The sequence below is a fragment of the Tubulanus polymorphus genome, chromosome 4 (genome assembly GCF_964204645.1).
Source record: "Tubulanus polymorphus chromosome 4, tnTubPoly1.2, whole genome shotgun sequence".
NCBI lineage: Eukaryota > Metazoa > Nemertea > Palaeonemertea > Tubulaniformes > Tubulanidae > Tubulanus > Tubulanus polymorphus.
In genome coordinates, this window is record NC_134028.1 from 11,475,008 (window position 1) to 11,493,489 (window position 18,482).

The following is an 18,482-nucleotide window of genomic DNA, read 5'->3' on the forward strand; positions in this document are numbered from 1 at the left end:
TCCAAACGGTTGATACAATTGCGATGTACAACACATCAATGATCAAGGTCCAGCTCCTGAGCAAATAAATCCAGGTGAAATTACCGATTGCGAAACAACATCCTCTGTAAATCTGCCGGACTCGACATCCGCACAGAAGTTGAAACATAGTTCGGAACATTGTTGGCGATGATCATGGCCCAGTCACCGAAAGCAAACGTGGTGTTATAACCATACCATGGCCCACACGTGACAATTCTCCAATTCCAGAATTTACAACAAAATAGTTTTTCACACTAGCTTTCCCGTTTTATTTCCATATGGCCTAGACAATTTTAACATCAATCGTCCAAGAACTATTTCATCACTTTCAGCATGGGCAGATAATCTACTGTGGTGTCAAGACGGCCGCTTCGCAAAACATCATTTCTTTAAATTCATAGTTCACAACATTATATCCCGCAAAAAAGCACTGGAACAGAGCCAATTCATCTTTCACCAAAAGCTTGGAGACCCATATCTGTCAGCTTTTGATCTGAAAAAACAAATTGAACAAGGTGACACTTCGATAACAAGGAAAATCGCTTACTAGAGTTCAAATCTGAGGGGTACATCACAATATTGGGCCCAAAAAGCCAAAAAGCCTTGTCACAGTACCAAATAAACACTGGAAAAGGTTTACCATGCTTTTCTACTACGGGCAGATGTGCAGAATACCATTTTAAGCCACTTCGTCGCTTACTAAAAAGTGTATATCCAACAAACAACTGGACAGGACCTTTGAAAATCACGATAATTTATTCAAAGCACTACAAGAGAACTGTCACATTGTTGGGCACTATTTGGATTTACGTACCCAAAATTAGTTTAAGCAGGTAATAGGACCCATCTTCGGAGTTGATGCCTACTGGTATCGACAAGAATTTGCAAAATCTCGTGGGGTTATTCACTGGCATCGATTGTGCTGGCAAGCTGACCGACAGCCGCACATCCTATTCCACGAGTCCATTGAAAATGGCCTTAGTGAATCAGAATGCGCTGAAGTTCTGTCTAAGTGGGCAGAAAGCACATTCAAAATGACATCACTGCATCCTGGTGGAAAAGATATACGTGGAAATCCACGCAAAGATTTATCGGCCCCACCAGAAGGAACAGCTCCAGCCCGCCTGAAGAAAAGAACTCGCTAGTAAAATTATTAATGGATGCGAGTGACAGACAAGAATCCATACTTGAAGATTACATCTTACTTTGCAAGCAATAGAGTCAACGTACACCGATGCTCAGATTACTGTAGAAGAACTAAAAGGAAAGTGTGCCGCATGCAATTTGGGTCCGAAAACCAGCCAGGACAACCTGCAAGAGAAACGGCAGCAATTATTAAAGACCAAAATCAATCAATGCGTCTAGAAATGCCACGTGACCATCCCTTCCTTGTGCAAAATTCCCAATACCATACGCAAGCTTAGCGTGCAAATGGAGATATTTCTATCATTCGTTCCAAATCTGAGCCAGACATACCCTCAGTAGAAGAGATTATTGCAACAGAGAAATATATTTGTGGATATGCATGCAAAGGGAATGAAGTGACTGGTGTGCTGGTTGATTTATTTGATGACACCATCAACGTGACAGATGAAACTGCAGTATCCACTCGGTCACTAATTTCAAAAAAGCTGATAGGTACAGTAAAAAGAGACATTTCCGCCATAGAAGCTGCATACGAGTTGTCATCATTCCCGCTCTATAGATGCTCGCATCAATTTCTATCAATGAGCATGACAGGTTCAAGAGTTTTAGAAAAAAAGGAATGACAGCTACAAAGAGTACAGCCTTCGATAAATATTTACAGAGGCACCAGACTGATACTTCATCATGGTACAATCATGTCTGCAAACAGGGAAAGGTACCAGTAGTCAGTGGGAATCAAACCCGTGCAACATGATTCCTTACCGAAGAGTATTGCCGTACGATGCTTCTTCTACATTGGCCCAACTGGCGAAAAGTTGAGGACATCAAATCATTTGATTCAAGTTGGGTTGAAACAATGGAAAACTTTTCTCTCTCTGCTGCATGCCCAATTTCGTACTGGCAGATATCCAGAGAGCCAAAAACAAATCAACCCAGCCAGAAAATCCCAATGAACTTGAATCAGATGATGGCTCAATCAATGAATCCAGCCAACAACAACCAGAATGGATCGATTTAGTACGGCCAACCATTGATTATAATCCTGCCATGAATAATTTCAATTCGATAATGGCGGTCCAGAGCATGATTGGAGTTGGGCCAATCTGTTATATCCACTTGACTATGGATTGACGTGGGTAGAATCGCTTGGCTGTGATAAAACTAATACAAGTAATGAGGTAGAATTGCCGAATGTAGATTGTTCCACCCTATACAGTGATCAACGATTTGCGTTTAACCTGGTAATGCAGACTTTGATCAACTACAACAATGGGTCTCCAGATTTTGAACCATTGCGCCATATTGTAGCAGGTACAGCAGGCTGTGGGAAATCCTATTTAATTAATTGTATTGTCAGAGCAGCCCGTACATTTTTACATAAAAACGAAGCTGTCCAGGTAGTCTGCCCAACAGGTAATAGTGTCAATCTTATTGGAGGTGTTACTCTACATAGTTTCTTTAAAATTCCAATCAACGCTAGTGGCAGCAAATAGATGACACCACCGCAATGACTAACTGGCCAACAGCTACAGTCAAATTGCGAACATCTATTAGTCCTTTTAGTTGACGAAAGATCTTCAATAGGCTGCACAACTCTAGGATGGATGGAGTATTTTTGTTCCCATGGAGTCAACAATGGCAGAACATCCAATGAACCCTGGGGGTATACCTGTCATTGTATTTTTAGGCGACGACATTCAACTGCCGCCAGTTTGCGACAGTCCTGTTTACCTATGAAAATCCACAATTCCTGCTGCAATGCATGGCGCAATGGTTTGGAAGCGATTCAACACAGCCATTATTAGATCACCTATTGACAATTCTTTGAAAGACAGATTGAAATCTCTTGGGATATATAAAATGTCATCAACAAGACGTAAACACCGTGGTGGTAAAGCTTTAACACTTGGAGTACTGAACTGTCAATCAGTGAGAAATAAGTGTGATGAAATCTGGGACCTAGTAATTAGTCATGATATTGATATATTCTGTCTAACTGAAATATGGATAACATCTGGTCCAAAGGATAAACGTTTTGTGAAAGCATTGAATAGCCATGGATATAGATTTGAATTCATTCCTCGAGAGAAAGGTTATGGAGGAGTCGGAATACTTGTGAAGGACACAGTGAAATCAGTTGATTTTGTGAAGTGTGACGTGTTTCAAAGCATTGAAGTAATGCAGCTTCGGATAAATCTTGCCTCAAAATGGCTTCGTGTGGTCGCTATATACCTCACACCACCGTCACCACAAAACAAATTGACAACTTCACAGTACTTTGAGGAGATGCCTGATTTACTGACATCTCTCATCAGTACCACTGATGATCTTGTTATTGTGGGTGACATCAACTTCCACCTTGATATACCCTCAAAGCCGGAATGCAGAAGGTTTTTGGATATGATTGGCGTTTTTCGACTTGAACAGCACGTTGCTGAACCCACACATCGTGATGGACATATCCTCGATGTTGTAATGACAAGGACTGGCGCCAGATTTTTGCGATCTCTTAATGTTGGTGATTTGATATCTGATCATGCTATAATTGTTTGTAGATTGAGGCATCGTAAGCCAGTTCCTATGATGGCCACAAGGACTGTCAGGAAGTTACGAACATTAGACAATGATCTATTCAATATCTATTCTATATCGAACCAAAATGTTCAGGAAATGAATAATGTACAGGACGCTATACTGCAATTTAACGACTCGCTCCAAAAAGCTTTGGATAAGCAAGCACCTCAAAAAACCATATCTGTCACAATTCGCCCCTCTCGCCCATGGTTTACGGATGAGTTGATCATTGCAAAGCAAAATAAACGTAAAGCTGAGAAAGTTTGGCGAAATTCGAAACTAACAGTTCATTATCAGATATACCAGCGCTGCCGCAAAGAGTACAGTAAAATGATACAGAGAGCGAAGTCATCCTATTATAATACACTTATTGAGGATGCTGCTGGTGATCAAAAGAAACTCCAGCGTGTTTACAACGAAATTCTACAGGGCGGAAAAACTTCTAGTTTGCTGAAGCATGATAACCCTGGTGAACTCGCTGACCACTTTGTTAAGTTCTTTCTGGACAAGGTTGAGGTCATCCGTTCTACGCTACCAGTTGATTCGTTGCCAAACATGCAGAATTCAGTTCTTTCTGAGTGTATAATGAACGAGTTTGAACAAACAGATGATGATGAAGTTCGGAAAATCATCATGAGCGCTCCAAACAAATCGTGCGCACTTGATCCACTTCCGACTTGGTTATTCAAAAACGTTGTGGATTGTGTATTGCCAGCTGTGACTTACATTGGGAATTTTTGTCAATGGCTAGTGGATCTGTACCTGATTCCATGAAGGTAGCAATTGTAACACCAATTCTCAAGAAGTCATCTCTGGATCCTGAGTCTCTCCAGAACTATCGCCCAGTTAGTAATCTCTCATTTGTGTCTAAGGTTCTCGAGAGAGTTGTAGCCAGTCGACTGCGTGAGTACATGGATCGTAACCATCTTCGCGATGTCTAGCAATCAGCCTATAAACCAAGGCATAGCACAGAGACAGCTTTGCTCAAGGTGCAAGATGACATTCGTACCCTCATCGATTAGGGTTCAATTGTGATACTGATACTACTCGATCTTAGTGCGGCATTTGATACGGTAGATCACACTGTGTTACTCTCTCGCATCAAACATTACCTAGGCATCGATGGAAGAACACTCCAAAGGTTCAAGTCGTACCTCACCCACAGGACATTGAATGTTACTGTTAACGGCCATGCCTCTGATTCATACGAGTTAAAGTGTGGGGTACCACAAGGCTCAGTGTTGGGCCCCTTACTCTTTCTTATCTATGTGCTTCCTCTGGGTGAACTGATAAAATCATTTGATATTGATGGACATGGATTTGCAGATGACAACCAAGTGTACAAGGCAATTAAATCCATTCATGATCCGTCACGTGTAAATCAAAAACTGTCAAATGTTGAGAAGTGTTTGGTCGCGGTGTATAAATGGTATACCGACAATTTCCTCAAAGCAAATGCTGGAAAGACTGAGGTATTTCTCTTAGGTACATCGCAGCGTCTCAATATTACCGACATTGAATCTCTCATGGTCGCGGGTGTTTGTGTCCCTGTTTCAAAGTCGCCGATCTGCAATCTCGGTGTTATGTTCGATCATAGAATGTCTATGAGTGCACATGTGAAATCTGTTTTGAAAAGCGGATATTTTCACATTCGTAACATTGGATTAGCTAGAAAGAATCTGAATAGAAATGCTACCAAGGCACTTGTCCAAGCTCTTGTCTTGTCTAGGCTGGACTACTGTAATAGCCTTCTGGCTGGAATAACCAGTGACTTGTGTGGAAGCTTACAGAAATTACAAAACTGTGCAGCACGATTAGTTTTGCGCACCCCAAAACGAGAGCATATAACTCCCGCGCTCATGCAGTTACACTGGCTACCAGTAAAAGCAAGAATTGACTTCAAAACACTACTGCTAGTATTCAAAGCTCTTACCGGAATAGCACCGGCCTATATTGCTGATCTAATCACTGTGTATACCCCAAGGCGAACACTTCGATCATCTAACCAATTCAAACCAGAACCATCATTCAGCTACATCTACATTTGGCGGCGGAGCCTTCTCATCCCACGCACCTAGACTCTGGAATCATTTCATCGACTCAAGAGAATCTACACTTACCACGACAGTTGACCGGTTCAAATCTCACATCAAAACAAAACTATTCAGCCAATACTATTCCCTGGAGCGCAATTGAACTTTGTATTTTAACATGGAAAGCTGCGCTATACAAATCCATATTTATTATTATTATTATTATTATTATTATAGGCCTACTTGAAAAAGTGATTCGCCAAAAAGCTGATCAGCAGCAGTTAATATGTGTCCTTTCTGCTTTGCGCGAGTATAGACTTACCGGCATTCAAGCTCAGTGGCTCCAAAAATTTCAATGGGGCAACCTAGAAAAAACAAACGGTTCAGATTTATTAAATCGAATTACTAACAACGGCCTCTTGCTTTTTCCAACACATGACCTCGAATGCAGCCACAACATAAACTAATTGAAAAATTTTGTATTTGAAAAAAAACGCAAGTCATCCAGTTGCTAAAGTAGAAGCCGAAATGCAAGGACCCCACGTAAGCAAATGCAATGACGATAAAGCCGGAGGTCTCAGTCGGTGCATCGACATTTGTAATGATGCAAAAGTGATGCTAACAACGAATCTTAATGTACCATACGGATTATCTTATGGGTCCACTGGAATCATCAAGGACATTATCTAAGTGGAAGGAGTCCAGTTGAATCACAACCAGATGTAGTCATGATCGACTTTCCTAACTATACCGAAACTGCATTCATTTAGCAACTCCCATTAGGTTGTGGATGGCAGAATATCGCATTAATTTTTTGAGGAGAAAACTGCATTCATTTAGCAACTACCAGTTATGAGGTTGTGGACGGCAGAATATCTTGTTTTTTTTTTAGGAGAAAACTGCATTAATTTAGCTACCCCAGTTATAAGGTTCTGGACGGTGAATATCACAATTTCTTTTAGGAGAAAACTGCATTCATTAAAACTGCATTCATTTAGCAACTCCCAGTTATAAGGTTGCGGATGCAGAATATCTTAATTTTTTTAGGAGAAAACTGTATTCATTTAGCAACTCCCAGTTTTAAGGTTCTGGACGGAACTATATCTTTATTTTTTTAGGAGAAAACTGCATTCATTTAGCAACTCCCAGTTTAAGGTTGTGGATGCAGAATATCTTAATTTTTTTAAGAGAAAACTGCATTCATTTAGCAACTCCTTGTTGTAAGGTTGTGGACGGCAAAATATCGCATTAATTTTGTTTTCTCAGACATTTTTAATTTAATCGGAAGCAATTTCACTTATCTTTTTTCACCACTTTCTAAAATTTTGTATTTGCAATGAACCGCAACTAGGACCTGAACCTGAGAGAATGGTACTATATGATGATTAATCAAACTCTTTGAATCCGACCCTGAAATAAAACTAACAATCAAAACGTCATAAGTGAATGTAATAGCTGCCAGAGCCACATTTCCAAGGATAACTGTATTCATTTAGCAACTGACGTTTTGGTCCCTTTTAGGTTCTGGACGGCAGAATTTCACAAGTTCTAGGAGTAACTGCATTCATTTAGCAACCCCAGTTATAATGTTCTGGACGACAGAATATCAAAATTTTTTTAGGAGAAAACTACATTCATTTAGCAAATCCCAGTTATAAGGTTGTGGATGCAGAATATCTTAATTTTTTTAGGACGAAAACTGCATTCATTAAGCAACTCCCAGTTATAAGGTTCTGGACGGCGAATATCACATTTTTTTTTAGGAGAAAACTGCATTCATTTAGCTACTCCGAGTTATAAGGTTGCGGATGGCAGAATATTGCATTCATTTTTTGAGGAGAAAACTGCATTCGTTTAGCAACCCCAGGTATAAGGTTGTGGATGGAAGAATATCTTGATTTTTTTTAGGAGAAAACTGCACGCATTTAGCAACTCCCAGTTATAAAGTTGTGGACGGCAAAATATCGCATTAGTTTGTAATTTCTTGTAAGAGAGTCACACAAAAACGTGTGATTTTCTTGAAACTTGAAAGTTGTGATGGATTACCATTGGTTACACCTATTGATAATCAAGTTTCTCGATCTTCCAAGTTTTTGGTCAGATGTATCTAGGATAGATATATACATATATGTAAACCAAATATCACGAAAAACCACAGAAGAGTCTTCAAAACTTGCAAGAAGAACAGGATTCCGTCTATTGATAACGGACGAAAAGTGAACACAAGAAAGGTAAGTAGTGGGCTAATTGTAAGTGAATGCAAAAGCTATATTTGGAGGCAGAGGGAGCACTGGGCGCATGTATAGGCCAATTAAATCAATCCATTATGATACAGGTTGACTTACACTGGAAACTTCAGACACAAACAGCAATAAACTCGAAGATGTACGATAAAATACAAATCTTTGATTCAACAGGTTCGATAATGACCTCAATGAAGATTCACTGGCCATTTTTACGTTTGATCTAGTTGAGATACATAGGTTGATGTCAAGTTTTCAGATCTTATTGACATATAAAAAAGGGCTAAATGACGCCATTGTTACTACATTGGTATTTAGAGATTCAGGCCGACGTCGAGTTTATCTAAGTACTTATTGGAAAATTTAGAGATACAGGCCGATGTCGAGTTTTTGAATCTCATTATGAATATCGAGGGGCAAACTAAGTTCTTGGGATTGGATTTACTGAATAGGTCTGATGACATCATTTTCATGTCAATTATGACTTCCTATTCCTCATGCCATTCATTCATTGAAAAAAAAACCTTTTAAGCAACCCACCCTTTGTGATGTAGTAGACAAGTGAATGCAGTTTAATTTTTTTGGATTGACTGACAGGTTTGTAGGCCTAAAAACCACAGGTGCATATAGTACCGGTAATAAAATTCAGATTTCAATCTATATTTATGGCAAAATTAGTTCCACCCTCATCATATAGAGGCCTATTATGATTAGATTACTCAAAAATGAAGGCGTCCAGGACGACCAGTGTAGCTGGTACGACACCCAGGTTCTGAAATGGTTTATTCCATACCTTGAAAAATTAATGATGCCTAACAATCCAAAAGTCAAACAGCACCCCCCTCCCTTAAATCAAGGCGTCCAGGATGACCAGTGTAAATGGTACGACATCCGGGATCTGAAATGGTTTATTCCAAACCTTGAAAAAGTAATGATACCTTAAGGACTCTTGTTTTATGGATGTATCACTGTCTCGTAGAATCGTATTAATGTTTTCATAAAAAAGCCAATATGGCAACTAGAAAAAAAGTAAGCAGCGGTTTGGACCAATGACTTACACTGTCTTAGGTATACTAGGTTGGATCATATTCATAAACATACAATCACTAGGGGTCCAGGGGCACCATGCCCACTTGGGATGTGGTTTTAAATGCTAAACAATCTAACAATTCAATATTCAACACCCCCTGGTGATCTTATACTGAAATCGGGTATCACTGTTTATTGTTATGAAATAAAGAATCGAGTGATCCCAGTACTGATGTAATTCACATATCTAGACAATAACTCTAAAACTTCTTGATATTTTCATAAAAAATCCGAGTTTCTCCACCTACAAACGAGTACTTATGACACTAAGATGATGTTGCCAATTACATGAAAATTGGCTTAACGAAAATACCTGTCTGATATATTTAAAACGTTTTTTCCATAGAATACACACCACAAATTTCAACGAAAAATGGCAAATCTGAAGGAAGCTACAGGTCTCAGAATTCAGGCCATTTTGAGTCCAATCGACCCAATTTTTTCTCATTCTGATGGGTCCTTGGGGGAGTGAAATGTAAGTAAAAGATCAAGATAATTGATCGAAGAGTCAAAATTTCCCTTGAAAATTTCTAAAATGTGCAAAAATTGCTAATTTTGGCAAACAAAAATGCCACTTGTCGGCCATTTTGTTTCTTATCAGGCCAATTTATTTGTTGAAGGTGTATCTGGGGCAGTTATATGTATAAACCAAATATGAAGACGATCCATAGATGCATCTTCAAAATTCAGGCAAATTGAATGTTTTCAGTTCATTCTTGGACCGATTGATAATTCACTTATAATAAAGTACCTTTACATGGATCATTATGATTATCAAAGAAAATAATCAAGACGATAATGACTATGGTCTATTACATCTAAGCCAATAGTTAGTTAACATTTACATATCGAGTAAATATCTTGCAAGTTTTGAAGAGTCGAGCCCGACGGACCAGATGAGCCGAATCTTGAATAGTGAAATACTCGTCTATTCCAAGGTACCGGTACTAATTAGGCCTTTATGAAAAAACAGTTTAGAGACCCTATAACTTCTAATTAGATAATCTTTAAGATAAATACTAACCAATTCAGTGGTGTAGTGAGAAAAAAAGCCAGAGGACAAACAAGAGGACTTCAAAGTCCTGAGGTTCGAAGAAGCAAAGTCTGAGGTATAAATTATAAATTACGTAAAAGAAAGGCAAATTATGAAAAAGAAATTAATATTCCATTAGAGAAGTTTGCTTGAAAAAATTCAATTTGTTTGCCGTTTGCATCGCGCACGTGGTAATGTTATTGTTTACATCTGACGTCATCGATAAAAAATGAGGCACACAGCTGATCCTGTCAATCATAATAATTGGTCGACACTAAAAATGCGCTTACTTGAAAAACTATGTTGTGTATCAATCTGGAATTTTCGGCACAATATCCGATGCTAAATACCTTGCTTTAACGGTTTATTTGGTGTAAATCGGATCAAAAATGTTTCAAATATTTTGTTCATAACTTTTGAAGTGGAGGCCGCTGTCGGTGTCGTGTGTAAGGCTGTACGTACCAGGTACTAACGCCTACAACAGGCGCAGCATTGATGGTGTATTTATGCGCGAGTAGATGTAATGATTTGTTTTAACCGCTAAATCAGCGTTCATTACGCATGCTTTCAAAAAATGATATTATTTAATATTTATTTAGATATCTTTATCATGATAATTATAATATTCTTAAGACAAACGAATTACGTCTGTGGACCTATTTCATTGAGGCGTATCACGCAATCTGAAAAAAAAATCTTCCGATCCTGTCACGTGACTTCGTGACTACAACTTGATGATAGCTTAGGTTCTCATTCTTCGAACTAATTAGGCCTCAACCCTTTTCCATTAGGCCTATGTTAGCTACGTAATGTGGGCAATCTATAATCGTACACTTTATGAAATTTCTATTCCAGAATTTGTAGTTTATGAAATGATTGATTCACTTGGAATATTTCTTCAGCATAGACTATGTTCTTATGGTATACAATGAGATCGATTGGGTAAAAACAGGTTGACAGAGTATTGAGATATGGCAAAAAATAGAATAGGCCTAACACACTGTAAAAATGATATGAGTAACGAGAAATCTAACTTTTAAAGTTCAATAATGCCTTGAAAAATTAAACATGTAATGCGTACTAATATTGTCAACAATCAATGATAATATGATAGAATTCATATAGGCCTAAGGCCACGCAAAGAAATACCCTAGTCTCTCATCAGATTATGTTCTGGAAAGTAACAAGGGCGAGCGAATTTTATTTTTATTTTCTTGAATAAAAAAGTTGAAATAAAAAGCTCAATCTGAGACTTATAGAACAGACGCGGGAGGGATGTTTTTTACCAATGCCAAATAAATACCAGTAATGCAAGTAAAACATATGTAAAACACTTTATTTAGAATTTAGAAGCTCCCTAAACCTATAAGATCGAACTATATCATCACATTAATTCGAAACTGAGATAATAGTTTTCGCTATTTTCACGCTTCCTCAAAATGAGGTAAGATGAAACCAACCCTGCCGCTGTTGTTGTCACTGTAAAATGTGGATTACCAGTACGTCGAGGATGAGCATAAAGAGGATAAACGACGAGGATACGACGAGGATAAACGCCCGCAGAAAAAAACCTACTGCCATACACTTTACAGCTATGCAGGCGAGCGGGTTTTAATTTTTTATTTGAAAAAAGACGATTAATGCATTGCCGATGCGGATGTGCATTTGGCTTTTTAATTTTCATTGGGGACTTTCTTTATGACGGAGGCGGCATTTGACTTTCTTGAGAAACTAGGGCATTTCTTTGTGTGGCCTAATATGAAGGTTTAAGAATGAAGCTCTTTTGGATTAGAAAATTGATAATTGAATTGACCGACAACCAGTGTAGCCACGATAACATAGTACACATGCTCTCAAAAAAACATTTAAGATTCAAAAATAAGAGTTACAAAAATGTAAAATATCCAATCCGATCGTGAAATTAAACCACAGTCAGGTTACTGACTATGCGACATTGAGAAACCAAGACCTTACCCTCTGTAACCTGCTTCAAATTCAATCGAGTCGCTGAAGAAAGGGTAGCCCGCTTTAGTATGCAAACCCACCGTACTGAAAATTCGAACCGGTACAGGAGATACCGGTTCTACAATGTTATTGAAACTGCCATACCCTTCGGGATGGCAGAAATTAGTATGACCGCCTTTAACTGGGGCGGTTCTAGTCTGAATACCAGTCGTTGTTACGGTTCCCTACAACGTCTGACGCTAAAGTGTCATATAGAGGTTAACTCCTGTTAATTGCAATGCAACAACTCATTTTAGTGTCAAATCAAACCTTTGTACTAAAATAAATGAATTAGTTACCTTGTTGACTTTGAAAACGTGTTTTATAATAAGATTTTTGATGATTAAATCGTGAATCGGATAATTTATTGATTTGATTTGAATTGAATGCCACAATCGGGATTTCCAATACGGACTATATTGATAAATCACGATTGGTAGAACACTATATCCGAGTTGACGCGATGAGGGGCGAACTCTTTTATCAGATCGGAGAATCCGTTTGCCTCCAATCGTACTCTTTTATTGGTCACGTGACTTTTTGGAGTCTCCGAAACCTCCTTTCTGTCGAGGTGGTGTGATTCGGATTTTGTGGAGCCAACCGGAGATTTCGGACGGAGACTTCGGAGGTCATAAAAGAGTACGCCCGAGGAGAGAATCCCACAGTGATAATAAAAAGTCCGAAAATGAAACTTCGAGATAGTAGTTTATTTCAACGTTTCGACTATATCCTAATAGTCATCTTCAGGAATAAAGAGATACTACAGAAATTATGAGATATATATACAATCCAGAGACAAAGAGACTAATTCAAGTAATCAGAGATGATACAAACTAAAGGAAAATTAACGTAGAAACAGTTACACGCTAAAATAGATTAAAGGGAAGCAAACTAAGGGGTGATTATAAACAACAATAGTGAGTATAAATATAAATGAAACTTAAAGTCAGTAGTAAAAAGAAAGACAAACTAGGGGGCACTTAAATTAAAACAAAGGTGAATACAAGTTAAGTCAGAGACGAAATTGATGAGAGAACAAATAGGCCTAACAAATAATCAAAGGGGAAATCAAGTGTTGAGTTAACCAGTTTACAGAGGAATTTTGATATAAGTTTATTATGGGGTGAAAACCCATTGTTAAGGTTTACAACGTTGTTCGAATTTTCAATAATTAATGCAGATTCCAAAATATGTCTTCTAGTTTTATCGCTGCAAGGGTAAATTAATTCAGCATTAGCAAAATCAAAATTGTGTGAAGTCTGAAAAACATGACTAGCAACTCCGCTTTCAGGTTTTAAGTTTTTTACATCTAATTTATGCTCTTTTATGCGTTGATTAAGATTCCGACCTGTTTCTCCTATATATACTTTGTCGCAAACTTTACAAGGTATTTTATAAATTCCACAGTTTAGGGATTCGGTTTTCGGTTTGTTATTAATCAATATGTTACTAAGTTTATTATTGTATTTAAAGATAAGTTGTTTATTTAGTGACCGAAGAGAAACTTTAGAATTCTCGAGGAAAGGTACATACGGTACAATGATAGGCTGTTTATCGGTAGCCAACGTAGGAGTTGTTATTTCTAAAATGCGCAGTACGAGCTTTAAGTAGAGCTTTTTTCAATAGGAAATCGGGGTAGGCAAGTTTTTTGAGAGATTGGTTAATATGGTGAATTTCATCGGGTAGAAATGAGGGGTCGCAAATTCTCAAAGCGCGAAGAAATAATCCTTGAGCTAAACCGAGTTTAATATCCGGAGAAGTAAAAGAGAAGTAATGGAGGTAGGATTCAGCGTTGGTAGGTTTCCTATAAACCGCGAATTTCAAAAAGGATCCACAGTTAAAAATCAAAACATCCAGAAAAGGTATTTTACTATTAGATTCCCATTCAAACGTAAAAGCCAGACACGGGTAAAGGGAGTTTAAATATATAAGAAAGTTATCAACATTGAAGTCAAAGGGAACCAAAGCCAGAACATCGTCAACATATCTGAGCCAGATTTTAGGGTGAATATCAGTGTAAAGAGGCAATATTTCAGATTCAACATGTTCTAGGAATAAATTAGCTAGAATAGGACTAAGAGGATTTCCTATAGCGATACCGAATGTCTGTTCGTAAAAACAATTGTTGAATTCAAAAAAGGAGTCCGTCGTACAAATAGAGATAAGGTCGATGATACAATCCGTAAATTAATGTTAATGATATGTAAAAATTCAAGAAATTTCACAAAATGGAGGATTTTCTCTCTCATTCAACTGGACTTAAGGAGTCTTTTTGCCAATCCATCTAATTGGTACAGAACTGGAAATATATCGGATATTCAGTTGTTGTCCGCGATTTTTGGCATTCTGTTAAGACATAAATGAGGTATGTACCCCAAAAAGTAAGCAAAATATCCAAGAAAAACAGGTCTCATCAATTGATAAATAGACATTAGCCAAAAATTAGTTCATCAAAACTGCATCAGTTCCAAAAACTACCATCATGCTTCCCCAAAATGGAAAATAAATAAATAATATTTTACTTTCATTTGTCTGTGCATCATGATATTAATTGTTGTTATTGTTTTATGTGTATGTATGTACCCGTATGAGCTAACAATGAAGTTTTCACTTCATTTGAATAAATTCTTAACTACAGTAATTCTAATTCTCAATTGTTTTTATTATTGTTTGGTAATTCCTTGCAACTTCTCATTTCCACGTTTCATACAAGAAGTAGTTGAATGAAAGTACAGTTAGGCTGAACCTGACAACCCATATTAAGTGCTAGCATCGAGATTTGATTATTTCGATTTTATTTTCGGTGTCATTGAAATTCGTAAATAAAGGTTCAACTGTCATTATACTTAGCATAGCTTAGATTGGGTTTCATATTTCTACATTTTCTACAAGGAGGCCTTGAAGGGTCGTCCCCGGGTAGAGGTCAAAACTTGGTTTACATTCTCAAGTTGCTGGAGACTACCTTCTGCATTCATACCTCGATTTGTCTGGCCTATGAGAGTCGAACACCATTTTCCCATACACAGGCTTGGCTTTAGTGTAGATGAAGGCTAGGCAAGAAAGATCCAATAATTGAACGTTTATCTAACTATATTAATTAACAGCTTAAGAGATATACATTATACACAAAAGAAATCAGTTCTACATTTTATCCGAATCAAGCGCTAAAGCCACAGATTCGCTTAGCTTGGGCTTGAATTCTGGTTCCATTGCTTCGTATTCTATTGAAATTTCCTTTGTTACCTCGGAATATCGCTCAGCTTTTAAAGACTACAAATTTGGTCCCAGAAAAAACCAAGTAAAGCGGGGTACTACTGTACATCAGCTGTTGACTTATTGTTCTCTGGTTGGATCAGGTTCTTACTGAATGAAATATAATCACTGCTGCTACAAGAAGTCTTTTCTCGGTATCTATATGTCCATCTTAGCAAATCAACTTGGTCCAAGATTCCTCCTTTCATAGATAGTCTAAAAATAAGAATTGTTACAATTTCTAACAGATGCTATGTCATTTCTTTAAAAAACCTGATGATTTCTCACCACAGCAAATGAATTATTCGCAATTGTTAAATCCATTCCATGCGCACAATGAATTAAAAAGAAATTAAGTAAGATCCCTTTTGTCTAAAAGTCGCATCATCAGTATAACTAGCTATCAAATTTAACTTACCTCAAGTCTCCAACAGAGAATACCACAGTCGCCCATAGTCATGCGTGACGTGTTGACAAAAGAAAAGTGGTTCTCATAATCATATTTTATATACATTGAAATGTTCAAATAAGATTTTTTTCGTCTTGTAGAAGTAAACCACATTCTTGGAATATTCAGCGTAGTGTTTAAAGTTGGCTTGTGCGGTTGTGATAGGGTTTTGATACTCCATACATACTGTTTATGCATGTCTCTATAACCAAAAATTAGGTCGAGACTAAAGCAAAGGTTCAGGACTCGGCAGCGGTCCCGGCCCGGAAAAAATTCAAAACGTGTATTGTCGGTTCCTAGCACGATTTCAGCGTTTTTCGGGAATTCCCTGAAATTTCAGCGTTTTTCGGAAATTCCCTGAAATTTCAGCTTTTTCTTTTCGGCATTTCAGCGTTTCAGTGTTTCAGCTTTTTCAGCGAAGTTCAGGAACCGGTTGACTTTGCTGACTCGCAGATGCCCTTCGGAACACGGAAAATATGTTCTGGGCCCGTTACTCTTCCTCATTTACATCAACGGCCTCCCGACAAGCCTGAAGAGCAGTGTCTGTCTATTTGCGGATGACACTGCCATGTACCTCACAATATTAAAGCCCATAGACCAGAACACACTACAGAGTGACCTTACAAGGCTTGAGGCCTGGGAGGACCTAAGGGATATGGAGTTTAATCCCACCAAATGCCAAGTAATCCATATAACCACACGAAAGCCGATCCCTACATCCTACGTGCTACATGGCCATACACTTCAGTCGGTGCACCATGCACGATACCTTGGCGTGGACATCGACCATTCACTAAAGTGGAACCATCATGTATCACGTATATCCACAACTGCAAATAAATCCCTTGGTTTCATCAAACGTAATATCAAAACACCAAACCCCAAAATCAGAGAGACTTCTTACAAGGCCCTGGTTCGCCCACAGCTCGAGTATGCTGAAGCTGCATGGGAACCTTATCTCAAGTTGCAAATCAGCACCATTGAACAAGTACAGCGCAGGGCTGCACGGTGGGTCCTTAACAATTACAGCCCCCAAGGCAGTGTTAGTGCCATGCTCGCCACCCTCCGACCCTCGAAGAGCGCAGAGCTATAGGCCGCCCAACTCTCATGTATAAAATTGTTTACGGCCTTGTGGAAGTCCCCCTACCAGTGAATGTGACCCAACCCACGCGCCTTACAGGTCGTGGCCATCCCCTCCGTTTCATCACCATAAGAGCAACACGTGACAGCTACAAGTACTATTTCTTTCCAAAAACAATAGCCCAATGGAATACTCTCCCTGCATCAGTTGTCCTGACCCAGTCACCTGAATCTTTCAGGAGGCTGGTATCTGTGACACATCCCTAGATTTATTCCAAAATCCGATTAAGTGTTTTTAAAATGTACCTATCTCTTTTATTATTATTATTAATTGAATTTTCCATGCACACTCTTTTTCTTTCTCTTCTAACACAGACGCGCACGCTCCAAAAGATACTCGCGAATGCGAGTGTGCTGGAGTATTTAAATGAATGAATGAAATATCCATTTCGGCCTCCTCAAATCTTCAATTAAATCTAAATCGGTTGTTCGGTGGTGTACCAGAACACCGTTTCAAGATGGCGGCTATGTAGAGGGCCCCATAGGACAATACAATGAGAACAGAACATTACGACATATAACACGGGCCGAAAGCATCCGTAGTATCACTGCTATCAGTGGTATCGGGTTGTCAGTAGTATCACCGGTCTCCTGAAGGCTCGGGCAGTATCAGTGGTATCGGGTTAGCACTAGCATCACTGGTCTCCAGAAGTTCGGGGGGCAGTATCATCGGTATCAGTGGTGTCGGGGTAGCAGTAGTATCACCGGTCTCCTGAAGGATCGGACAGTATTGATACGTCGGAGACTAGCTCAGAAAAGCTCCAGGTTCCGTAAAATGAAACAATGTCCAATCATGAATTTGAGATATACGAGTTTATTCAACCGACTGGTCCGGATGAGTGTGGGTGTGAGAATGGCTAATGATCGAGGGAGGGGTGCTACTATATATTCTAACATGATAGGAGTAGAGAATCTCACCGTCGGGATCGGAATTCCTTACCCGATACGGTAAACTGACCGACGGTTCAACTCTCTACATGAAATGAATGAGGAGGTGAAATGAAGATGGATCATGGAATGAAATGATGTAAATACACACAACATATACATGGGCTATATATCAGTTGCCCCACCTTCCAAGGATTCGACCCCGAATCGTTAAAATGAAATCATAATGCATATAGTATAAATGCACTGGACAATCCCGATTCACAATCCGAACCAGTACTAGATACTGGGGCAACCCGTATATTGGACGACCAAATCCCTATAATATTTCAAGCTCAACGAGACGATCCTAGGTCCTGCGACCTTATAAACTATCTAGTATCTCGCGAGCTTCCTGCCGATGACAGCCTAGCTAGAGAAGTGATCCTGAGTTCGGAATTTTACTACGTAGACCGGAACGGGTTGTTAAACCGTAAACGGCGGAGCAATCCCTCCGGTATGCAAATATATTTACCAACGTCGCTAAGGGATTCCATCCTCACCGCGTACCACGATGACGTGACAGGGGGCCACTTTGGTTTTGAAAAAACATATGAGAAAATTAGAGCAAA

General features: G+C 38.8%; 1 protein-coding gene and 1 long non-coding RNA gene across 3 annotated transcripts; one reads left to right on the forward strand and one right to left on the reverse strand.

The window, feature by feature from the left end:
- Nucleotides 1–332: 332 nt before the first annotated feature.
- On the reverse strand, nucleotides 333–12,492 carry LOC141904680 (uncharacterized). Of its 2 annotated transcripts, XR_012619176.1 has the most exons (5): nucleotides 12,443–12,492; nucleotides 6,097–6,139; nucleotides 1,227–1,332; nucleotides 836–1,145; nucleotides 333–514 (listed from the first exon to the last, which is right to left on the reverse strand). It is a non-coding gene; the product is annotated as an uncharacterized LOC141904680 (long non-coding RNA). The 2 variants fall into 2 exon arrangements; XR_012619175.1 differs by lacking the exons at nucleotides 6,097–6,139; nucleotides 12,443–12,492 and adding an exon at nucleotides 5,675–5,879.
- Nucleotides 2,938–4,763, forward strand: LOC141903258 (uncharacterized). The gene is given in 2 exon segments (XM_074791348.1): nucleotides 2,938–4,394; nucleotides 4,457–4,763. Coding segments are annotated over 2 exon segments (1,764 nt in total).
- Nucleotides 12,493–18,482: the final 5,990 nt, after the last annotated feature.